Raw genomic sequence first — 26,235 nt, 5'->3', positions numbered from 1 at the left:
ATGGATGATACAACAATTAACTTCTGGAGACTTTGAGCATCTCAAAGTTACTAAAACGGGTAGAAGAAGTCGGAATCAATAGCTGCACCTAAATTTGGAAGCTGACAGCAGTTCCTAAATTATGGTTTCTTTTTTTTTTCAAACCACCTATTGTTTTCTTTATGGAGTGTCCTGTTTTTCTAAAGTCTGCAATTAGTAGAATAGGAAGCTACTAGTTTAAGTCAACTACTATTTCATTGAGTTTCTATTTTTGTTAAGTTTTCATTATTAGGAGCTTCTAGGATTCTAACAGGAGTCAGCTACAGTTTTAGTAATTGTCAAATTTCTAAGCTTTGAGTTACATATACACATAAATCTGTAGAGCATGAAAATTGAATGAGTTAATTTTTGCTTTCCTCTATAGTTGTTCTTTTCTACTCTTGATATCAGTGCTGGAGAAACATGTGATTTCTTCTTTTTCCTTTGTTATTTTCCAGCAGTTCTCTGCTAGTAGAAGAAAACTAACAACTATCCTCCAGATTTTATCCCAGATTCAGAGCATACTTAGTTGGATTTTGAAGCAAGGCTACCCATCAACCTTGCCTTCCATCTATGAGCCCCTACATTACACCTCCATCTCTAGACCCATTTAGGAGAAGGGAAAATAGAGCATAAGGAATACTAAATCAGCGCAAATTAAACCAATGAAACAAATGCTCCTCTGATACACCACTTTTTACAAGGTCCTCCCCAAGTTATCAGCAAACGTAGAAATCCAAGCAAACAAGATGTACAAACTGGCCTGGAATGCATGGGGCTCTCTAACTTAAGTACGTAAGAGAACTTTTAATTGCTTCCCGAATGATGCTTCCTTACCAATACTATTGCCCAATCCCCATCGAAGTTCACCATATTGAACTGATAGAAATGACTGAGCCCCAAATTGGGTTATCAATAAATCAGCCTCGCTTGCAGCCAGGCAGAATAAGATTACTGGCTTGAATATCACATCTTACGTTCCCCATTTTAAGTTCTTTGAGAAGAAATAGAACAAAGATTTAAAGATAGTCACAACTTCATAGACAGAGTTGATAGTCCAGAAATTAGTTCAATCTTAATTCACTAAAGAAATTACGAAGAAAAATAGCAAAAACAGCATTTCGTGGTTACCTTGGATCAATGATATGTGTCTTCTTAATCTCTTTGATTTCAACCTTTTTAACATCTGAAACTCTCGACCAAAAATCTAAACCCACATCACCGAAACTTAAGCCAAAAAACAACCATTTATAGGGTTCAGCGGAGGCAAAGTGTAAAAATCTATATCAAACTTACGATGGCGAAACGAGTATCGATGGTAAGAATCCGACGAAATCGAACCTACAGAATTGATTCCAGTGAAACAATTTACCGACAAAAAATTGCTCAACGCACTTGGTGAAGTCCGAAACGTTCGCCTTCCAAACTCTGGAGTCGTATCGAACCGAAACCGTCGATATTCTTCAAAAATCTGATCAGCGACCGGAGACACTTCACACAGACTGCAAGGAACAGAAGAGGAGATTCTCGCCGGCCAGGAGCTGAATGTAGATACCCGAAGGTGCGTGAGAATGCGAAAGGTTGTCATCAAACGGGTGCGGAAGATACTGCAGTTCATGCTACAGCATTTCCATCGAATGTTCGAATGGAGCAGAAAAGGGATGAGGAGCGGAAAAAGATGAATGTCTGAGAGGAGAGGCTCTAGCTTTGCGATGAGGGTAGGGTTTGCGATGCTTGGAAGCCCCAAGAACGAGACTCATGGCGTGAGAAAGTTCGAAAACTCTGGAGAATCTAAGCTCGGAGAGAATATACTTAGTCTAACTTCTCTCCATTTCCACCGCTACGTCGTTGCCAGAAACGTTGCAGCGAGAAAGACATCTTTACAATGGCATCTACCCACTTATAAGCCCAGAACAAAAATACGTTCCGTGCAAAGCTAATAGCATTTTCTACGATACCCGAAAAGTCCGGTACCTGAAAAACATTATGCAATCAGAAACCCACCTGAATTGAGTTCGGATCTCTGTCCACGTATCATTGCAGCCACACATAGAGAACATCTCATCTTCCTACTGTTCTGCACGGAATAGTGTGTTGTGGGTAGACGTGGGCAGAGTTATAATGGGCAGGAGATTCAAACTCACCTGAATTTCAATGAATAATTTGGCATTTAAGCTGCATTTGGTTATAGTGCAATTTTATTTGCATTAATACAAATGCATGGTAGTCCAAATGAAAAAATGCAAATTTTTATTTGATTTTATTTTTGGGTGTCTTTGTTCTATTTCATGTCTTAAGTTACTTCATTTGTACTACAATTAAACAAAATAAGCTAAAATTTAAAATAAAAAATAGATCAGAATTTACACTCAATTCATTTGTATTATCATAATTTTACATTAGTGAAATTTATTTACGTGCAACCAAACAAGCCTTAGTAACAAAGTAGTAAACTACCAGACCCATTAAGAGCAAGGTTTTAAAAACCGACCCGAAAATGAAACCATTTTGGCCACCGGTTTCCAGGTCAGCGATTCGACCGTCTGGGTCAAACGGTTCGAATGGTTTTAATATTTTAACACGTGATATGTCATCTTACCCATTAGATTGGAATATTAGAGTAAGATGCATATAAATATAAGAGAAATAAGGCTTGACCATTTGAGAATGAGAGAGATTTGAGAAGCTATCGACGGCTAAAAGAGTTTAGAAGAGAAATAAGAGAGAGAGAGAGATGGGAAGAAGAAAAAGAAAGAAGGGGAGGAGGTCACACTGCTCAACCACCTCATCGCTAAACTATAGTTCAAACTCACTGTGTGTTGCAATGAGTTTAATGCCAAATATACTGTTGATGGGCACGCTCAAGCTAAGGGGATTAGTGCTTGCATCATCACTTTCACTATTGGTGGGCACAGTGTCCTCAATGCCATCGCCATGCTTACGGTGAGAACCCCTATTATCTGCACCGTTCGTTTGCCCAATTCCAACAATTATGGACAATTTACAAAGGGTTGAAATTTGCGTATGGAAAAACTTCTCCCACCGTACAACATTCATCACTTTTAATGGGCCAAAACATTATTTAGTAACTGATTTAAATTTTGCATGAGACCAGTACTTGTGAAGAAGACAATGCTTCAAGGCTTTGTTTGTTAAATTTTCAAGCCTCCATAGTTCTATCGCACTTATCTTTAATTCATAGCTTAGCTCAATCAGTAGTTTGAACCATGTTAATTGAAGAGTTGTAATTTTAGTTGTTTCTTTTGGTTTATGTTTCCTACAAATTTAGTTGTTTAATCGATGTAGGAAGTTGGATCTAGAGAACAGTTTAACCACTACTTCTATTTGTGTATATCTTTTTATTGCTTTCCTCTAAACATCATAGACCAAATATAACAAAATATGAACTTTTCGAGTCGCTCCCAGCGCCTAAGGGCTTCAATACTGCCTAAGACCTAGTTGCCTCTTCGGCATTGGGCAAAGTTTAGGAGTGGACTCCGAGTCGCTCCCAGAGCCTAAGAGTTAAAGTGTCGGACTGGCAAAGACCTCGGCACCACATAAGTCCCAGTCGCCTCTATGACATGGGCACTATTACTGCTAAAAGACCCTGTCGCCTCTACGGCATGGGCACTACTACTGCCGAAAGACTCAGTCGCATTTACAGCATGGGCAATACTACTGCTGAAAGACACAGTCGCCTCTACAGCATGGGCACTACTACGGCCGAAAGACCCAGTCGCCTCTACGGCATGGGAAACATTACTGTTGAAAGACCCAGTCGCCTCTACGGCCTGGGCAACATTACTGCTGAAAAACCCAGTCGCCTCTTCAGCATGGGCAAAGTCAAGAAGAGTGGACAACAAGTCGCTCCCAAAAGTCTACGGGCCGTACTACTGCTTAAGACCAAGTCGCTTTCTCAGTATGGGCAAAATTCAGGAGTGGACTACGGGACCCTCCCAAAGCCTAAGGGCCATACTACTGCTCAAGACCCAGCCGCCTCATCGGCATGGGCAAAATCAACAAAAATGGACTATAAGTTGCCCCCACAACCTAAGGGCTACAGTAGAGACCTCCTCACCTTACAGGCAGCTCGCCACTTATAGGCAGCTCGCCACTTATAGGCAGCTCGCCACTTACAGGCAGCCCACCACTTACAGGCAGCTCGTCACTTACAGGCAGCTCCCAAAGCCTAAGAAATTGGATCATCGCTTACTAGCTCGTTGACTTACGGGCCAAAAGGAGAAATCTACTCCCTTCGCCAAGTTACTCTTAGCTCGAGAGTGGGGGGCAAATGTTGATGGCGTATTTGGCCCTCTAGTGAAATTGTGACACTTGGCACCTCATGCCAACTATGCAACCTCTTGACAACTAGACAGCCCAAACTAGCCACAAGCAGCTCGCCATAAGGCAGCTTACCTCAGGCAGCTCGCCATAGGCAGATCGCCACAGGCAGCTCGCCACAAGCAACTCACCCTTAGCCTGGCACAGGCGCAAGCTGGCAACCTGGCCCAAACACCGACCCACCGCCTGACACACACGCGAACCTGACAACCCGGCCCAGGCACCGACCTGGCCGCTGACACAGACGCCAACCTAGCAGCCTGACACAGGCGCCAGGCTGACAACTCCGAGGAGCTCACCACCGTACTCCGATTCTGACGGGATGTGACGAGTCTTACCGTTTGAAGGCTTTTCACCCACCTAACACGCAGCAGGTCCCATCACAGCAGGGATCCAGTGACCGTTACACTAACCCACGAGAACTCCAGTATATAAGGACCTCACCCCCGAGAGGGGAGAGGGAGGAAAAAGGATGGTAACCTCTGCTCTCTAGCTCTCTCATTCTCTAGTATCATCTTTAAGCTCCCTGCTATCAGAGTACTAACTTAGCCATCGAAGTGACCTCGTCGGGTAAACACCCCCGGGTTCTCTAATTCAGTTCTCGCAGGTTCTTCAGCTCCCGCCGTCTACAAAGAGAAGCAGATCATCTCATGCAGGGAGCAACCGAGTTGCACTACACTAGGGAGCTCGTCCTCAAGGCAACTTGCCAAGCAGCTCATCAAGGTAGCTCACCACCAGGCAGTTCGCCACCAGAGAGCTCCACTTCATCCTCTGAGCCATAGGCCACCTGGGAGCAGATCAAATGACGAGGTATTTAGCCAAAAAATTGAGATATCACGAAAAAATGATACGTGACCGGAACCGGTTACATCAGTCCCAACATGAAATTGCGATAATAATCTCTGAACTCATTCAAAATTAGTTGATATCTCTCTTGAGGGACGTATTGTGTTCCAAATTCACGTGAAGATACACCACAACTATCACAATATCCCTCAAAAGGAACAGAACCAAAGAGCCAACAAATAACTACAAACTAGTAAGAACTATTATATCCATATGAATCATAACCATAACCATAGCCATATGAATCATATCTTGAAGTTGATAAAGACAAATTCTTACTAATAAAACCTTGCATCATTTCATCATAATAATGGGATTGTCTTTCATGATTATGATTTGGTTGTGTATTTTTACGATTAGAATGATCTTGGTATTGTGTGACATGATCAAAATATTGTTTTTCAGTAAATACAATGCTATTATCATTATCAACATTGCCTCTTAGTGGTGTATATTGAGTTTCACTATAACCATCACCATCACCTTCCACATCATTGCCACTTCCATCATCACCACCATTACTACCGTAACTATCAATTCTATCATAATCATCAGCAGGTTATGTTTCATCAATATCCCTTTGAGTGCATTATTCTTCAACCCAACTATCAACATTTACATGTAGTTTTTTAGTAATAAATGTATTGGGTCTAGGTGGATCACTAGGTTTATCTAGCAACATTATATTTTTTTTGCACTTTGAACTTGTAGCCATTCTATTAGTGGATCATCGTCATCATATATCCCTCTGAATGTTTCCTATCATTTTTAACATCATGTTATAGTGAACATAAACTAACATTTTCAAGTTCTTATATGATAAACGATTTCGTTACTTTGAGTGTATAAGACCAAAAGTACTCCAATTACGTTCACACCCACTAGATGATGCAATTTGTAACAATACTTTCATTGCAATGAATTGTAGATTTGGAGCGCTTTTTCCAAAATAAAAGCCACCATTCAGCTACAAAAAAAATCATATATTAGTATAATACATAATTTATCTCCAAATATTTAATATTATAAAAGTTACGAAAATTAAATTACCTTGATCGAAATTATCTCTTAATCTTTTGCTTGAAGAATTTCCAAAAAACCCTTGTGCCTCACAAAATGTTTTTATCTATTTTGCAACAATTATTGTTAATACAAGAGCTTTAATATATTATTATAAAATTATTCAAATTTTACTTTTTATTATCTCTTATAATGCCCTAGTTGTCTTATCTTCATTTCGTTCCAACTTTATGATAACAAGCCTTAAGGATCTTAATAAATCTTATTAACACCGAAATCCAAAGAGTATTGATATTTTGGGTGTAAATAATATGCTAAAATTCAAAAATAACAAAATATTATTAATATCAATTTAAATATTCAAATTATGTAAATATAATTAAAAATGACTAACCAAACATACATGTTGCATGCAAATCATGAAGAAGTTGCTTATTCCATCTTTTTTCTATAATAGTTAATATCTTATTGCAAGATCTTGGACCAGCTTTTTCAATAGCAGCACATGTTCTATGCATAGCTTCATAGACAACACCCATTGTTGCTTGTTTTTCACCATTTATAATCCTTAGTAGTTTCACAATTGCTTCAATCATTTGATAATATATTTCACACTGCCTTCAAAAGTTAATGTCACTGATTATGGTTTCCACATCTCTCCCAATTGATGTTGATGTTGCTTTCAACTGTCTCCATTCATTAGAATCTATCATAGCCCAAAAACCTGTTGGCAGTGTGGTGGCAACTAGAGGAAATGCAGAAAGAAGATGGTGCAGTCACACTATTGTTGTCTTCTCTCTAGGTGTTCTAGAGATCTGATCTCAAGATGCTTGGGATGTTGAGGATGAACTGTGGTGCAACGCGATCTAGGCACTCCTAGTTGGCGAAAACCTGGCACCTAGCTGGTGACAGACGGTACCTGAGATGAAGAGGAAGGTGAAGAATTCCTGGGGAGCTCGCCCGGCGGGAATGCTTAAGTTAGAACTTTGAGAGAACTGAATAATACAAAGAGAGAGAGAGCTAAGAGTGCAGATGGCGCAAGTTCAGTACCTTGGCTCCTTGGGGGTCGGGGTCTTTTTATATTGGAGATCTCTCAAATAAGGCATAACCGCCTCTGCCGCAGCCGTTACTGCCAGAGCCGAGGTGGCAGATGCAAGCAACCGTTGCAGGGTACAAATCTGTCAGGCATGCCACATCTGGCAGAAAGTGGCAGGCACGACGGCACCTGACAAGAGACATGGGCGCAGCCTCCAGATTCGATAGGTACTATTGTCAAGCAGATCTTTCCTGTAGATTGCCAAGCTACTTTGCACCGAGCTGCCTTGGTCCGAGCTACCTTACGCTGGGGTGCTGGGGATACGTCAAGGTGCTTATACTTGAGGCGAGCCTTAGGCAAGTATGGGCAGGAGTGTTAATGGGAATGTCTCAAAGTGTTTCCACTTCGGGATACTTACCCGTAGATCGTGGTGTTCCTTTCTCAGGAAGGAAGAGTTCGGGGCCCACTGGGAGGAGCTCGGGAGTCCTCGCTTGGAGGGAGCTCGGGGCGCTCCTCCCTTAGGGAGAATTCGGGGTAAGCTGGATGCTTCTTCTCGGCGAGTTGCCACGTCCACCAAGTTGTATCGCCGGGTCCGGCGAGTTCATTACTCCGAGTTATGGCCAGGTTGCCACGCTGAGTTGTCACTTATGCCAGGTTGTACCCACGTGTCTCCATGCTACGAGGTCGGGCCAAATCACCCTCCATCAATTGCCCCCCACTCCTCGTGCTGGGGTTTCTGACCCAGCATGGGGAGTCCGCAGTGTACCGGGTGGATTTGGCTCGGAACTCTGGCCTTCTGGTCAAGCGACTTATTGGTCAGACCAGTTCAATGCTCGGCTCAATCAAGGGCAACCCGGGTCACATACAGTCTACGCATGGACGTCACGCGATCTATGGACTCCGCGGATGTCAAAAATGCGCTAAACCGGTTACGCCTCGAGGGTCGCATAGCCGGTTTTCTTGAGAGCCATCAGATCATCTTGATCTTGACCGTTGATGCCCGAGTACAGTGGCTATAAATAGCGGGGGTCTTGGTCATTTTTCCCTCGCCATAAGTTCTCAGCATTCGTCTTGAGCTTGCGTATAAGGTCTCTAGCTCGGGTTAATTCTCCCCATTTCGGTTGTTTTTCCTTGGTGAGTGCCCTTAGCTTTTCTTTTAGTTTCCTTTCCTTCCAGTTCGTTTTCATTTTCTCCGCTATGTCTAGTTTCGACTGCCAACTGGATGAGCCCGAGGTGGGTACCTCGGCACAGGGTGACCCCACCGAAGTCCAGTCTCACGAGGCGCGGGAGGCCTCGCGTAATCTGGCGTTCACCTCTCACCGAGGTCGGATGCCGGATAGGTTCGGTCCCTCCACTATGACCTGGAGAGGCTCCGACACCTCATCCGGCAATACAATCTACATAGGGAGTATACCTACAGTCTACCTACGGGTAACTTCCCATGGGAGCACGGTCTTGACGAGATCGTAATCTTTCGGGAGCAACTTATAGCCGGGCTCCGTCTTCCTTTCCACCCCCTTATCATAGAGGTCCTAAACCACTTCAACGTCACAATAGACTAGCTTCACCCGAACTCCATTCGTAATGTGGTCGAGACTATTTCCCTCTGCTTCGAGTACGTCTTCCCTTTGAACTTAGACATTTTTTGCTCGATTTTCTCAATAAAGAAGAGCGCTTCAAGCGTTCTCCCCGAGCAAAGGCGGGCCTACTACCTATCCCCTCACCCGGGTTTCAAGTTACTACACAAGCTTCCTAGCAAAGTCCCGGCCTGGAAGCAGGACTACTTTGTAGTCCGGAACACCGTGGGGTGGCCCTTCCCCACTCATTGGAGGGTGGCTATTCAAGACCCCGGCATTATCCTGGACAAAAAGACAAGGGAGATGCTCCAGTAATGGGTTAAGCTCGGGTGTAATTACAAGGATTATATCGCCGAGAGCAAACTCATACAGGCTGGCTTGAGCCCGGGTAGGTCGTCTTACCTAGAGTTAAAACATTTTCCCTTTGTGGTGTACCTTTGAGTTGCTGACGTCGAGCTTTATTGTAGGACCCATGGAAGAAGAGAAGCTCAAGGGGGAGAGGCTCTTCAGCCATATGAAGCGGAGGAAGAAGCGAGCTGCCAAGAGAGCTCGCGTCGAGTCCCCGCAGGCCCCCACTTCCGAGCCCGAGCTTCTGTAGGCTCCTACCTCTGAGCCTGAGCTCCCTGATGTACCTCCGATCATCGATTTGGAGGAGATCTTACCACCTCGAGAGCCTGAGACATCGGCAGAGCCTGCTCCAAAGGCAGCTGCGGAGCCCGAGGTCGCCACCGAGGCCGCTGATGCAGTGGCCGAAGCTTCCGCTGAGCCCATTCGCACAGCCGAGATGTCCATTTCCAGCTTAGTGTAGATGGCGCAAGTTCAGTACCTTGGCTCCTTGGGGGTCGGGGCCTTTCTATATTGGAGATCTCTCAAATCAGGCATAACGGCCTCTGCCGCAGCCGTTACTGCCAGAGCCGAGGTGGTGGATGCAGGCAGCCGTTGCAGGGTACGGACCTGTCAGGCGTGCCACATCTGGCAGAAGTGGCAGGCACGACGCCGCCTGACAAGAGATGTGGGCGCAACCTCCAGATTCGACAAGTACTATTGTCAGGCAAATCTTTCCTACAGGTTGCCAAGCTACTTTGCACCGAGTTGCCTTGGTCCGAGCTACCTTACGCTGGGGTGTTGGGTGTACGCCGAGGTGCTTATGCTTGAGGTGAGCCTTAGGCAAGTTTGGGCAGGAGTGTTAATGGGGCTGTCCCGAAGTGGAAACACTTCGGGATACTTACCCGTAGATCAGGCTGTTCCTTTCTCAGGAAGGAAGAGTTCGGGGTCCACTAGGAGGGGCTCGGGAGTCCTTGCTTTGAGGGAGCTCGGGGCGCTCCTCCCTTCGGGAGAATTCCGGGTAAGCTGGATGCTTCTTCTCGGTGAGTTGCCACATCCACCGAATTGTATCGCTGGGCTCCGACGAGTTCATTACGCGGCGTTATGGCCAAGCTGCCACGTGAATTGTCACTTATATTAAGTTGTACCCGCGTGTCTCCGTGCTATGAGGTCGGGCCAAATCACCCTCCATCAAACTGAATGGTTCGCCCCCTCCTCCTTTTATAGCCTTAAAGAGAGCTTCTAATCTCATTAGGAGTTTCCTAATCCAAATTTGTATTTGGATAAGAAGTTCTTTTTAAGAGATAAGGATAACCCTTATCTTGTCTGCAGATTAGATCAGGTATCTCCTAATCTCATTAGGAGGTTTTCAGCTATGGACTATCTGAGTGGATAGGGTAACCCTATCCTATCTGCTGATTTAATCCCAGATCCGCCCCCTTTATTTAACTAGTCAAACTAGGCCAATTTGAAATGAGCTTTAGGCCCAATAAGTCTAAGTGCTCAAACTACTTCCAACCTGCTGCCCAGTTGGGCTTCTTTGTATGGTGTGGGACCCAAACATTGATCTACACATCAGCCACATGGGTTCGGCCCAGCCACTGTTACAAGGCCTGGTCGAATTCACTAAAAAGACAGTGAACCCCCTTGAGCCCATCACATGGACTCCTAATGGGCCCAACACTTACACTAAGTGGTCCCTAGGCCAAGCCACCTTATAAAAACCCATGGACTGTGGGCAGATGCAAGATTATCCCATCAGGTATTACCCTCTATGGTCTTACACTTAACCTCTTAGCCCATAATGATCAAACACTGCCCGACAAGAGAGGACCTCTCCCTCGGCTGCAAGGAACAGTGCTGCACTCTCTACTCACATGGATCCCGGGAATTAAAACCTTTTGCAAACAATTTGAAACCATAATATATATATTATATAATATATATATATATATATATATTCATATCCATATATAAAATATATTTTGCAAAACAAATTTCAACGATTGAAATCGGCTGCAGGTAGTCTTGGTTTCCATCAGAGAGAGTGCATCCTTGATCATTACCTTTGTTCGACAAAGGGGTTGATCCTGTCACTATGATCATCCACTCAGATGAATTTTCGGACTATCCCAACATACCCAGGTTTTGACCATCGCTAAGGATCTCACTGATTGACATATCAAAGACAATCCATCTGACACCTAGTGCAGTATCATAATCGAGTATAGGGGTCAGTTGTAACTTTTCAGTTTTTCCCACTAATCACCAAGGTCCAGGTTAATATTGGAAATCTGGTCCGGTTCGGGGTTGCAAGTAAACATACACTGCATGTACCTCGGGTCTCACCTTGGCAGCTGAGACAGGTCACCCCAACACTTAGCGGCACATCAGTGTCAGCCTTAGTAGGATAAATCTCCCCAGACTTATCCAACGGCTGTGAACATTCTATACTAACACGAGTCTCATAAGTGTCCAGCTTAAGGGCAATACACAGAAACACACCACAATAACATGAATCAAATATGTACTTTATTCATTTACAATAAATGTCATAAGTACATCAATCTGATTGGAGCTAAGGGCATACACTGTCTAACGAAGTTAGCAACCAGCAGCCCGGGGTGGAGGGGAGGATCCAACTTAAGATCCCTTCTCTCACCTCGGTAACAGAGATCAGCCCCCTCCTCCTGTTCGTGACAATGTCCGAGACCGGGAGAACACTAGGGCCGAGATTCTGGCTAGTATCGAAGTGAACAACACCAACAAGGTGAAGAGGAAGTAACACCACCGACACGCACGATGCACCTCAAGTAAGACCAGCACCGTCCCAACGGTTGAAGTAGAGAAAAGGATGGAAGAAGTGGGACCGATAGCAGCACAACCGGCTCCCATCTCATTGAGTTGGCCTTCCCCCCAACACCCGAGATCCTTTCAGCTCCAAGACTAAAGGACTTAAAGACGCCCGCCCTGGAGACTTATGATGGAAACTCCGATCCAAACGACCATGTGGACAGTTCCCAATCCTTGATGCTACTCGCTGGGGCAAACAAAGCCAGCCTCTGCATGGCCGTCTCCATGACCTTCAGAGAGACAACAAGGTCGTGGTACAAAAACTTACCTCTGAGTTCAACCAAAAGTTGGAAGCAGTTCGTGGACTTGTTTACAACCCACTTCATCACAAGTAAGAAGTGCCCAAAGTCCGTGACGTGCCTTCTAAACGTGGTCCAGTGGGAGAATGAGTCCTTGAGGGACTATATCAAGAGGTTCAACTCATAGAAACTACAGGTACCGAACCTCGATCGCGCTGTGTAGCTCACTACAGCCCAAAAGGGAGTCCGCCAACCAGATTTAAGGTGGCAACTCGAGTTGAACCCTCCTACTTCCATGGAGGCGTTCCTTGCTGAAACCGATAAATTTATCAGGCAGAAGAGGCTCTCGAGTCTCGATTAGAGCTTCTCTAGGCCGGGAAGAAGAAGAGGAATGATGAAGATGGAATCAACAGTAAGCAGAAACGATGAAAGAGCAACTCACCGCGTAGTAGGTGAAGCAAGTCGTTAAGAAAAAGTTGGTCACCACCTCAGGGTTCTAGGTCAGGTCGGCGATCTAGAACCCCTCCAATTCAAAAATCCAATTACACCACCTTGAATGCCAAGTGAGGCGAGATTCTGATGTCCATCAAAGACACTGGCTATGTCAAGTGGCCGCCTACGATGAGAGGAGACCCCGCAAACCGAAACCCAAAACTGGTACTGTCATTTCCACCGGGACATCAAGCATGATATAAAAAGTTGCCGCAACTTGAATGACGAGATCGAGGAGCTGATTCGCCATGGTTACCTGAGAAAGTTCATAAAGTATGAAGACAGAGAGCTGAGCAACCAACGTCTGAGTTGCCCTCCAACTAAGAGCATCTAGATCGTGCACAATCAACCCCTATCCCATCAATCTGCCAATATATATGTCATTTATTTATTTAAATATATATAACACACATATATATATATATATATGTTATTTATTTATTTATAAATATATTATTTATATTGAATTTTTGTAAATTTGTTATATATATTATTTATTTATTTGTATAAAAACATGTATATAAACGATGAAAATAGTTGAAATATACTTGCATTTTTTGTTTTGCTTTAGTTAAATTGTTATATTTATTTTTATGTTAATAAAATATTATTTTTTGAAAAAAAAATCAGATTAGATCAAATCCCAAATATCCAATGTCTTGCCTCTAGGTGATACATTTATTTGATCATCATTTAGGTCAAACATGTCAATTACATGTATACATATAAGTTTTATTTTTGTTTAGTTTATATTTATATTTTAATTTGAATTGTTTATTTAGACAAAAATTCTAAATATTAGGATCTAATTTTAATTTAGTGTGTAATTTGTGACCCAAGGACCATGATTTAATTAATTTGGTTACTAATATCGGTTCATTGATGTAGCATGGTCTAACCTATTTGACCTAAGGTCTCATTACTACTTAAGTTTGTTATCATAGTTGAATTCCAAAATTATAAATAAAAGGTTCAAACAAAAAATAATTGAGTTTTCTTCCCATTTTTTCATTTTTCTATATTTATAACATCTCAATCATTATATTTAAATATTTAATATAATTTTTTACATTTTTCTTCAATTTTTTATATTTTATTATCTTATTTAATAATTTTTTCTGTATATTATTATTTTAATTGTGATGCCATAATTTGACCCTATTTTGATTAATTAATTACTTGGTTGTCCAATGACTCATTAAGATTTTTGTTATCTATTCCATTTGTTGATGTATTAAATATGTTTATAACTACAATTTTCAATGATTGTTGCGAAAGATTCAATCGCATTGAATGGAATTCACAACATTCGATTCACATTAGTTTCTGATTTAGTAACAGTTGGATATTCAATAAGCAAACGGTGGTAAGCTTTGTTTCTAATTTATTGCTTTAGCAACATTTATATATAAAATGAGCAACAATTAGGTTGCCTTTGTTGTCAATTCATTTGATTTAGCAACAACGTTGATCAATTGTTGTTAATATTTATTTTTGGCAACAACTCTTGCAATTGTAATGAAGTGCCTGTTGCCAAAGGTCAATTTTCTTGCAGTGATGAGAATATTAATTTAGTTGAAATTATAAGTGTTCATGAGTTGGTTTGGTTTGGTCGTAGGTTGTTTGTCCAACAAAATTGACCTGGTCAGGTTGGGGAGTTGGTCAGCTGAAATCGCCTGACTATTTGTGAAAATCGACCCACTTGAGTTATACCGATTTGGGTCGTTTTTTGTTTGGTCAGTCGATTTAAAAGATTTAAACTTAAAAATTAAATTTAAATTTTAAAAATTATAGTGCAATTATTAAAAAATAAATTTATGATATAAAACATTTTAGACTATGAAACATAGGAAATTTCCCACTTTTCCATATTAAAAATTATATTTAAAATATAAAATATTAATATATATCAATGATTATGTCATTCTATTTTGGTCATTTTACAAATGGCCAAAGTGAAACTGATCCAACTTGGTCGAGTTGGGAAATTTTTGAACCAAAACCAACCTAAAATACTAGAAAACTGACCAACTCGAGTCAAGTTGGTCGGGTTGGTCGGTTTCATCAATTTGATGAATAAACCTAACTGAAATTAATTATTATTATTTTTGTATTATAAAAATATTATTAAAAGTATAATATAAAATATTAATAATTATTTAAAAAGTTGAAAATATAAAATAATTGCATACTCTTATGTATTTCTATTAGGGTCATTTACTAGAACACAACTTATAGTTTTACATATTTACTTAAACTTACCTTATAATTTTTATTTTACTAAAATATCCCATATATTTTATAACTTATGTACTTAATCAACGTTTCATTAAGGAGTGTTTGTTTTGCCATTAGGCCCATGATTTTTTATTCCAAAAATACCCTTAACACTTTTTTATACAAAAAACAAAATTGATCAACTATTGCCAATAAAGTGGTTGTTCGTGTCTTATTAGGGGAAAAAGTGGCCTTTTGGTTAAATTTATTTAAATGAACATTAAGGTTAACATTGTCATTTTCCATTATCATCTAATAGAAGATTGATTAAATCCATTGCAAATTATAAGTGGTGTTTTAATAAAATACAAACTATATGATAGATTTTAGTAAATCCATAAAATTATAGGGGTATTTTAGTAAATGACTCTTTTTATTATTTAGCTTTCACTTAACAAATCTTATGCATCGTACAAGTCGTCGCTATTAAGCCATTTACAACAAGGCACTCAACCTGATCCAAGTACATTCCACATGAAAATAGTTCCAATTGTAGCGTGGTTACATAACTAGGAATTCCCCACCTGATGATGCACTTAGCTTCAAGTGGTGATGTTGATGTATGGGAAGCTACACTTAGGCCTTTTCGAGCTTTCCCAAGATAGAAAAGGTGAAAGCATAAGCATTTTTACTAAAGATGATGAAAAGTTAAAGCAAATTCTTTATTACTAAATAAAAGATATCAACTTAATGTCCTCTAATGACCCACATTGGAGCAACTAGGGAGGAAAGGGAGTTGTTAGGTTAAAGATCTAAGAGGGTTATCAATTGGGTCTGAGAGTGTATATAGGTTTTGTGTGTGGAGGGGGGAAGGGGGGAGGGGGCAATAAGATTTAACTAAAATGGAATATTTTTGGATTAGTGGGTAAACATGGGGATTTTTGGTTGAAATTTGGCAAGGGTGGGGTTTATGGACATTATGAATTGATTAGTGGGGTAACATTGGCCTATGTAGGCCCATATTATGTAAATTTGAAAGGGGTTTGATTTGGTTAACCTGAAGCTTCGAAACGAAATATTTGTGTGATTAAAGGGTAAACAAAGGTAGTTTTGGGTGAAATTTCATAAGTAGGGGTTTTAGGAATCTGAGATCTGGTGGTGATCTCTGATTGATTCTGGAGGGTCAAGATCATAGAAAATTGGGTAAACAAGAGGATTCAAAATGGAATCTCAGTTTGATGAATGGGCAAATAGAGGAATCTTGGGTTGAAACTTTATGGGTAGATGTTTTGGTATGTCTGGAGTTCAATGGCGTGATCTGATTAGTTCAGATGTGTTTGGATAAAAGGGGATATGAGTTACTGGTCTTTAAACTAACAAGAGGGCTCAAAAGGGAATATTAGTTTGATGAAAGGCCAAGTGGGGGAATCCTGGGTTGAAATTTAATGGGTAGGTGTTTTAGTATGTTTAGGGCTTAATGGTGATGTATGATGTAAGAGTCAAGGTGTAAATGAGGGATGATTGTGACCATCAGATTAGTATCAAGTAGATTTAATGATGAATCTAGGGCTTTTGGGCTAAAATTCGGGTTCTTGAGGTTTTTGGGTGTTTCAAAGAGGTCAAGATGGTCTGATTGGGCTTTAAGGGTGAATTAGGGGTTTATGCAGCGGACCGAATAAAAATTAGGTATTGACAATGGATGTTTTAGGAATTGTGACTTATCTTAAATTTTGGCCTGGTTGTCTAGACTCCGATATACGGGTCCAGGTTAAGTGATGGGTTACACAAGCAGCCCAATTCAACCTTCCTAAGCCTTAACTCAACCCTGGTCATCCCGTCTTTACTGGTCCAGGTCCAGCCTGTGGTCCGCAATTTTAGCCCACTGTACAAAAGCACAAGTTGGGCCGGACTGAATTTGGGTTGGGCCAGCCGAGTTGCAAGAATGGGACCCATGAGATGGAACACCGAGTCTCGCCGCTGGCTATTGGTTCAACTACACCACATCTTTCCCGAGTTCTCCCTCCGGTCCTCCGCTACAAAATCAAACACCTTAATCGCTCTCTTCTTCCAGAAGGATCGTAAGATCGAGTGATTGATTCTGCTGCAGCAGCAGCTTTCATTGCGTGTTACAAGAACCGAAACGGCTTTCATCCTTTGTCTTTCTGACTGTCTCTCTTTCTAGGGTTTTTTTTCGTAGCAATGGCCAAAGAAGGACCGAATTGGGAAGGCTTGCTGAAGTGGAGTCTCGCACACTCCGATGGAACTCGCCCCACTCGCAATTTGAGGTCTCTCTCCTTCTCTCAAAAATTGGAATTAATTTGTAGATAGGAGAGTTTTTTTCCCCAATTTTAGTTGGGTTGGCGTTGTTTCATAGTCATAGTTGAAGCTTATTCGATTTTCTCAGAGCTAAAATGCAGATTGCTTACTGTAAGAGTTTTTCTCTTAGGCTCAGTTTCGAAAGAGTACAAATGCAAATATGTACAGTGCAAATACATATAAAATAATACAAAATATAAGGTTTTGCACTCTACATATTTGCATTTGTACTCCTTCCAAACTGAGACTTAGGAACGCATTGCAAGTCCTTGCTACAATAGAACTCTGAAGAATAAACCGATTGCATTATAAACTTTCGCTTCTTTTTCTTCCTTATATCTTATTTTCCCTTATTTTGTTTGGACTGTTAAATACTATGCGTGCCCACAATGATATTAGTCAATGGGAGATATCTGCTTTTGGACTTGTCTCATAAGCATAGCTGTAATTACTTTCATCATAGTGGTCATACCTATTAACCCGTAAGAGGACCTATTTGATAATCACCTAATAAGCCTTACTTGTTTGCCAGCGAGGAAGACCGAAAATGGTTCATGGAAGCTATGCAGTCACAGACCATAGATGTTATTAAACGAATGAAAGAGATAACTCTTGTTATGCAAACTCCCGAGCAAGTCTTGGAGTCTCAAGGTGTTACTGCAGCAGACATAGAAGGTGCTACATTTGATATTCCATATTACTGAACTTCCACTGCTATTCACATTTGTTGTTGTTGTTGCTATTTAGCACTTTTTACTCACCACTCGTTTTACAACTTGGCAGATATGTTAGATGAACTGCAAGAGCATGTTGAATCCATTGACATGGCTAATGGTACTTTTGCTGCACTCGTCTCATTTATCTTTTTATTTTTTCTCTCTTTCCAATGTTGGATTTGTGAAATGGAGGATGGATGTGTGTTCTATTTCTTTCTTTTTCTGTCTTAATTAACCTTTTAGCAGAAATCCCCTGTGACACAAACAGATAATAAGTCAGATAAAACACACGGAGTGTCAACTATGTTTCCATGATAAGTCATAAACATTGTAAACATGATTGTTTTTTTTTTTTTGAAAAGGTAAGGTAATTTTATTCTAACAGAAAAGAGAAGATACAACAAAACCCAGGCCTCAAAGACAGCCTGAGAACAACACAAATTACAGACTCCACCAAGACTGAAACTGAAACAAGGGGGACAAGTTCAGATGTCTAAACTCCTCAGTAACAGACACCCAAGAGAACAGCTTGCCCACAGCTCTCTGAACTAAATCTTCAGGACTTTTACTTCTATTACAAAAGGTTCTATTGTTCCTTTCGGTCTAAATGGACCACAAGACAGCTGCAGGGATAGTCTTCCACACCAACTTTCCTTTCTTGCTTAAGCCTTTAACTTCCCAGCAGCATAGCAGCTCCTTGACCGACCTTGGCATAACCCAGCTGATGTCCGTAGATTTTAGGAAATGTTCCCACACCAGAGAGGAAACCGAACAGTGGAGATAGAGGTGATCTATAGATTCTGGGAGGGAACCACACAATCCACAAGAGGAGTCCAAATTTGGATACCACACCTCTCAAGATTAGATCTGGAGAGGCATTTGTCCAGGGCCATTGTCCACACCAGAAAGTTGGATTTTGAAGGATTTATTGGATTCCAAATCTTAATTGCAGGGAAGCCTGTGGCACCTGAGCTGCACAATTTGGAAGCTAAAGATTTGACAGAAAAGCATTCATCAGAGCTCCACTTCGAGCACCATTTGTCTTCCAAAGATAAATCTATCTTCTGATTCTGTAAATTCTCCAGAAGTTCCATAATTTCTTCCAGCTCCCAGCCAAATAAGTTCCTCCTAAAGAGGGGGGGGGGGTCCAAGAAATAGAATCTCCAGAAAAACTATAGTTCTCAGCCATTGAAGAATCTTGGTTAGTAGCACACTGGAATAGGAGGGGAAAGGCATCAGCCAAATGACCCTCCAAGCACCAAGAATCCTTCCAAAATTTAATTCTATCCCCTTTGCCCACCTTGAATGAAACCCCTTTCCAAAGGGAGCTGCCCCAGTTAGGAGGAGGATCCCTAGATCTCCAGTTACCTCACTCCACCAGTCCACCCCATATTTTGCAGCCAAAAGGGTTCTCCACCAAGCATTCCTTTCAGAGGCAAATCTCCAGATCCACTTACTGAGAAGGGCTGAATTAAAACTCTTCAGATTCCTTATTCCCAACCCACCTTCTTCTTTTGGGAGGCATACTTGATCCCATTTAACTAGGTGTATTTTCTTTTCATCTTCCCAACCTTTCCAAAGGAAGTTCCTCTGTAGTTGCTCCAATCTTTTTGCTATTTTGTTTGGGATAGGGAAAAGTGAAAGGAAATAGGTGGGAAGATTGAAAAGGGTACTTTTTATTAGAATTACTCTGCCCCCAAAAGAAAGGTATTTTGCTTTCTAGGAAGCTAGTTTTTTCTCCATTCTTCCAATGACTGGATCCCAAACTGAAGAAGACCGTTTTGCCCCCAATGGAAGTCCCAAATACTTCATAGGAAGGAACTCAGTCTGACAAGCCATCACCTCAGCACAATCTTCTAAAATTGAAATTTGACCAACTGGACTAATCTAACTTTTGTTCAAGTTAACTCTAAGCCCAGGAACCACCTCAAACCATGGTAAGATCCCAAGTAATAATTCCAACTAGACTGGAGAATATTGACCTTTTCCCTCTCAGGAGAAATTGCAAAGCCTTCCCAACAACCAGAATCTGTTGCCTTCTTGCAAAAAAGGGAAAGGATTTCCATAATACAAATAAAAAATAAAAAGTAAGGGAGATAGGGGATCACCTTGTCTCATCCCCTTGAATTGTCAAAAAACCCTGCAGATTGTCCATTTATCAAGACTGAGAATTTAGGAGAGGTTATGATGTGGATGCCTTTATTGGGAAGACATATCACCGCCGGCAGCAGCAGTAAAGGGAGCAAGATTTGCTGATTCTCATCTTATTTAATTCTAGCTAGATACAGTTCTTATCTTATCAGTTCAGTAGGATAGATTAAGGGAGTCTTATCTTATCTTATCAGTTCAGTCTTATCTTATCTTATTAGTTCAGTAGGATAGATTAAGGGAGTCTTATCTTATCTTATCAGTTCAGTAGGATAGATTAGTAAGGAGTCTTCCTAATTAGCAAGGAGTCTTCCTAAAAGTAGGACTCTTATCTCTTGTAATCTCCTATTTAAGGAGCTGATATTATTCAATAAAGGCATCGGAAATTTCAGTCAAGAAAGAGAGCAAAGGAGAGTTGGTGATCTCTTGAACAAATCACCTTAGGGGCGGCAAGATAGGTTCTTCAAGAAAAGGGAGGAACAAGGGAAAACAGGAGGTTTTCCCCATGGACCGACCCGTGACGAGATCCTTTTCGCGGGCCCATAACAGGTAATTCATACAAAATCAAGATGTAAGCCTTTTCAATATCTAATTGACAGACCTATCCAGGGACTCCCTTTCTTCTTCTTGAATCAATAAGTTCATTAGCAATAAGAACTGAGTCAAGCATTTGCTTTCTTGGAACAAAAGCACTTTGATTGTTCGAGATTACACTACCTAAAATCCCTTTCATTCTCTCAGCTAATACTTTAGCCAAGATTTTGTAGAAGCTGTGAAGGAGACTAATTGGCCTGAAATCTTTAATATTCACTGCCCCTTCAATTTTTGGGATAAGGGTAATAAAGGTAGCATTAAGACTTCTTTGTAGGGAAGCATTTGAATGGAAAGCCTGGAAGGCATTCATCAAGTCTTGTTTCACTATTTCCCAGCACTTAACATAGAAAAGGTTTGTGAGCCCATCTGGTCCTGGGGATTTATCATCTTCTAACTTGCTGATTGCAACCTTAGTTTCCTCCTCCGTAAAGGGTCTCTCAAGTGAAAGTTTCTGGTTTTCACTCAACTGCTTGAAAGGAAGGTTCATAGGAAGAGGTCTAAAGGTCCAATTTTCCCTATAAAGGTTCTTATAAAAGGCAGTTGCCACCCCCTTAATTTCTGGAGCTGATTTCCCAATTCTTCCCTCCCATTTCAACTTGCTGATTGAGGAAACTCTAGCCTGGGCATTTGCCATTTTATGAAAGAAACGAGTGTTCTTGTCACCCTCCTTCAACCAAGAAACCTTAGTTCTTTGCCTCTACTTGATCTCTTCCTTAACGGTCATTTCATCAAAGCTGATTTTTGCCTGGGATCTTTTCAGCCTCAACTCTTCTGATAAGGGAGCTACCTCTTCTGCTGAATCAATTTATTCAATAATGCTCAATAAGACTTTCTTTTCTGTTTATGAACTCAAATTGTTCTCCAACTTCCAGATTTTTAATTTTTCTTTAATTGCTCCCTTTTTTTTTTGCCAAAATAAAGGAACTAGAACCCTCCACCTGAAGATTATTTGTTTATTTATGTAATAAGATAAGTAGCATAAGAGTTGCAATCATGATGTTTGAATTAGGAGGACTAAAATCGACTTTTCAAAACTACCAATAGATTGAAAGGAAAAGGTTTGTTTTTAGAAAGGAAAAAGTATAAAATAATGATACAAGTTATAATGCCATGCAAAAAACAAACGTCAATGAAATTTTACTATGATGGAAAAGAAAACTACATTATTTTGAAAAGCAGAGAGGACCAAGGGAAGGAAGAAGAAATTGAGATAAACATATTTAAAATATGAACAAGGCTAAAACTAGGTCCTTGAAAGACCCATCTATGTCAGAAGGATCTGCTTTCAGTCATAGATTGGAAGTAGAAAACAAAAGACTAGCCTGGCATTCAGCAAGTTAAAACATGAAAAAGTCATTCTATTGAAATTGGATAAGAGTGTTTTATGGGTATCTGAATTTCATTAAAGTTCTAAGGTTAGGTGTGGCAATATTATGAGCTTTAACCAATTGAGCTAACAGGATTTTATTTCTTCCTGAGTTTAGATTGCTTGCATATTGCTATATATGTTAGGCATTTCTTTAATTATTTTCCTCATATGTGGTGCCTCACATTATTCAGTCACATGCCCATGCCTCAAGCTCTAGGAACCTTTTGCATTTAGTTGTACTTCTTGTTTTTGGAGCTGGTCTAGTTGGGAAAGTTGGAAAACTTCTTGCTTTTGGATATGGTCTAGTTGGAACATAAGATTTCTTGAAGCTGTGGGAGAGTATGGGAAACAACACTAGACTATTAGTGAATGCTCTATTATTTATTTATTTGGGTAAGTAAACCAAAGCAGCATAGGAACCAAACAACAACACACAACCTAACCAGGAGAACCTGAAACACCTGCAACAAAAGAGCTATCAAGGGCTGCATCAGCAGCCTTGGCTTTGGCAGCATGGGCATGGGCAGCCGAAATGTTTCTTTGGCTAACATGGATGAACCTAACATTTAGCCCTGTTAAACTGTAAAATGTAAATGTCCTGCAGCAAAGGCCAAACCTTTGGAGAGCAATAAAAAGAACAGGAAGATAAAGCCTTTTCAGTGTTCAGTGAGTAACTTCCAACCAAACATTTCTGAAGCCCAGGGCTTTAGCAGTCGAACAGCACACCCTTATGGCGAAAACTTCAGCATACTCTGCTGAGATGGCCTTACATGGCCCATATTTTGCAAACAAAAAAGAACCAGAACCAGTCCTTTGCACAATGCCGTGTGCATGCTCTATTTATGATCTTCCATTTTGGTGGACTTAAATGGCCTTCTATACTTAGTTTCTAGGTTCAGTAGGTTACTAACATTTAGCATTAGAATCAATAGCATGTTTCTCTTGCACAGGTGTGTTTTCTTGCTACAAAATCCTTCATCCGTTAATCTGTACCTGGTTGTCCTTGTCTTTTATGAGTCTCCATGCAATGTTGTGTTAACTGCAGAAAGGAAGATCAGCGGCACCCCCCCCCCTGCAGTAGAAAAAGACGTAGATATAGGATATCTGCTCATGAAAAGCTTTTACTATGCACATCCTCTATGAACTCTGGTCATTGCTAAGGTTGGAGAACCAAAGTTTCAAAATCTTCTAGATGGGGTGTTGGAGACTAGTAAAGAGATGTTCTGTTCAATTTTTCCAAGCATCAGCTGTGCTTCAAACCAATTGCTTCCAAATGTTCTGTTGTTTCTTCCTTTCTTTCATAAGCTCAAACAAATAGTAATTGGTTATTGGCTGATTACTTACTCCTTACAGTCCTACAAATGCTCTAAATTGATACCATATGGTGACCGCCATTTAGCTGGTGTACTTGTGCTTTGTTGGATTGATTATTCCATATCCTTTTGGATCATTTTCTGGGTTCTGAAATTTGTTTTCACTCATCAATTCTATCTGATATCTTTTGTTTTTTATTGTTATAGAAGTGTTTAAAAGGGCAGCCCACGAGGCTCCCACCAATGTGGGGTCTGGGGAGGGACAGATGTGTTAATTGTTATGATTCATTTACTCCACCTCCAGCTGTCAAGATTATGATCTATGACTATGGTTTAGTTCAGTTCGATTGGGAAGAATACTTTCTTTCCCTGTTCATTTTTTATGTGAAAAAATAGGGACTAAGGGAAGATTAATGGGCAATTTAAGCCATGTGGAATGAATACATGTTATTTGATGTTCTTCAGGTTTGGATATGTAAGTTCACCCTATAATATGGTTTAATTACTGAAAAGTTGATGAAAGAACCACATTTGGTTTTCATGGAATCTTTCTAATTTTCATTAATCATTAACAATTTGATAATGGTTTTGTTTTAGATGATTGACTCATGTAGATTCCAAATCCATTCATCTAATTTATTTTTGTTCTCATGCAAAATTGTATGACCTGTGATAATGAGGATTCAAATCTATATATTGTTAAATGGGACTTGCTTAGTATCTTCTGTTGGTTGTGCAGATCTTCATTCAATAGGTGGTTTAGTACCTCTTCTAGGTTACTTGAAAAACTCCCATGCTGGCATCCGAGCAAAGGCTGCAGAGGTTGTAACCACCATTGTTCAGAACAACCCCAGAAGTCAGCAACTTGTAATGGAGGCAAATGGTCTGGAATCTCTCCTCCATAATTTCACTTCAGATTCTGACATAACTGTTCGGACCAAAGCACTTGGTGCAATATCATGTAAGTACTCTCTCTTTCTCTCTCCCCCTGCCTACCAGCTCCTATATTAAGTTTGGTCAAGCTGCTTACAATTTGTTTCTTGTATGGTCTTTCAGCTCTTATACAACACAATAAACCTGGGATTTCTGCATTTCGTCTAGCAAATGGTTATGCAGCACTGAGGGAAGCATTGGGATCAGAAAATGCCAGATTTCAAAGGTATTTCTTCCAAAGATTTTCCAGATATTTTTATTTGCTCTTTCATTGGTCTTATGTAGCCATTTTTTTGATCTTCATTGCATGATTGTTGAAAAGTAGGTGAACTTACTTGCATTTAATTTGTTTACAAAAGCTTGTGCTTGTTTTAACCAAATTATGTTAGTTTCTCCTTGTTGTTGCCTGCCTTCTGTGCCTTGTGGTTGACGTATCAACCTGATCCAGTGCCTTTCTTTTGCTTATTTTAACCGGTTTATGCTAGTTTGCCTCTATTGCTGCCTGTCCTTCAGTTGGCATGACTAGCACCTTATTTTTCATTTATTTCTCTCTGAATGTCAGTGTTTTCTAATAAATAAGCCATTTACAGGAAGGCACTCAACCTGATCCAGTACCTTCTACACGAAAATAGTTCCGATTGCAGTGTGGTTACAGAATTAGGATTTCCCCGTCTGATGATGCACTTAGCATCAAGTGGTGATGCTGATGTACGAGAAGCTGCACTTAGGGGCCTTCTGGAGCTTACCCAAGACAGAAAAGGTGAAAGCATAAGCGTTTTTACTGAAGATGATGAGAAGCTAAAGCAAATTCTCCAGGATCGGATAAAAGATATCAGCTCCATGTCCTCCGATGACCTTGGGGCAGCCAAGGAGGAAAGACAGCTTGTTGACTCCCTGTGGAACGCCTGTTATAATGAGCCGTCCTCTCTCAGAGAGAAAGGTTTACTTGTTCTGCCGGGAGAAGATGCACCCCCACCTGATGTTGCCAGCAAGTTTTTTGAACCTCCACTGAGAGCCTGTGCTGCTGATAGAGACCCAACCAGCAAAAGGAAAGACACACCTTTGCTATTGGGGGCGGGTCCGAGCATAGGTGGTGATGCAAGAACTGATACCTAGAAATTAAGAAAGCACATTCAAGAAATTAGAGCTACAAATGATTTATCAAAAGAAAATTAGAGCTACAAATGGTATTTGTCCGTTTGTCCAATCTGATAGGATTTAAATGTATAAGCTTGTAATAGTTGGCTTGTTTGCTAGAGTCATGGATTTTAGTCAGGAGAAGTTATTTTGAAGTCATGAATATGCTATACAATATTAAAGTATTTTTTTCATGCTATACAACATTTTAAGTCCTTTTCAGTTCATTTCTTGTTAATGATATACAATATTTCTGATTCATTATTTTATATTTAATGGCATTGAATATGTGAATTCCATTTAAGCTCCCATCGGAATTCCATGGATAAAGTATTTATTTGAATCCACATTATTAACGTATCAAATCCAGATATAGGTGTGTCCATTAGGTTTTCTGCCCTATGAGAAATGCTTAATCGAGGTAACTTGTGGTTCATTTTACTCGGTCAGGGCCTTGAGGCATTAACCCCTGTTGTTTGAGGTTTTCCACACAGAAAATGGCCGTCTCCGGGGAAATTTTTTGTTCTTTCACCCGTATGAGTTGCGACTTGTACTTGGTTGATGATGAAGGGTGATTTGGCACAACCTAGCAAGAAGGGGATACGTAGGCGCGATCTGAGCGAGGGGTGATAATTCAGCCAAGTGAACCTAGTTCACAACATTCGGAGCTCGGGTATTAGCCACCTCGGCTCAAAAAACCATCTCGGTGTAGAGGCAATTCGACACCCAATCCAATTTGGGACTAA

General features: G+C 40.7%; 2 protein-coding genes across 3 annotated transcripts in view; one reads left to right on the top strand and one right to left on the bottom strand.

The window, feature by feature from the left end:
• Positions 1–1,939, bottom strand: part of LOC104611380 (Cation efflux family protein) — a 45,296-nt gene extending 43,357 nt beyond the window's left edge. The window contains exons 1-2 of one of the 2 annotated variants that reach the window (XM_010278397.3): positions 1,315–1,939; positions 1,150–1,225 (exon numbers count right to left, since the gene is read on the bottom strand). In XM_010278397.3, the coding sequence (XP_010276699.1) occupies positions 1,150–1,225; positions 1,315–1,636 (398 nt within the window). In that variant the 5' untranslated portion in view covers positions 1,637–1,939. The remainder of the gene's footprint in view (positions 1–1,149; positions 1,226–1,314) is intronic. The other variant, XM_088893224.1, reaches the window with a different exon arrangement.
• Positions 1,940–16,967: 15,028 nt separating this feature from the next.
• Positions 16,968–25,797, top strand: LOC104611382 (hsp70 nucleotide exchange factor FES1-like). Its single transcript, XM_010278398.3, has 6 exons — positions 16,968–17,248; positions 17,812–17,954; positions 18,063–18,113; positions 24,159–24,380; positions 24,476–24,578; positions 24,943–25,797. The coding sequence occupies exons 1-6, from the start codon at positions 17,163–17,165 to the stop codon at positions 25,466–25,468; spliced, it is 1,131 nt and encodes a 376-aa protein (XP_010276700.1). The 5' UTR covers positions 16,968–17,162; the 3' UTR covers positions 25,469–25,797.
• The last annotated feature ends 438 nt before the right edge of the window (positions 25,798–26,235 follow it).

The sequence above is a fragment of the Nelumbo nucifera genome, chromosome 8 (assembly GCF_055504915.1).
Source record: "Nelumbo nucifera cultivar China Antique chromosome 8, China Antique-T2T, whole genome shotgun sequence".
Lineage (NCBI taxonomy): Eukaryota > Viridiplantae > Streptophyta > Magnoliopsida > Proteales > Nelumbonaceae > Nelumbo > Nelumbo nucifera.
The sequence above is the reverse complement of the archived record's forward strand: the minus strand, read 5'-3'. Positions and strand labels throughout refer to the sequence as shown.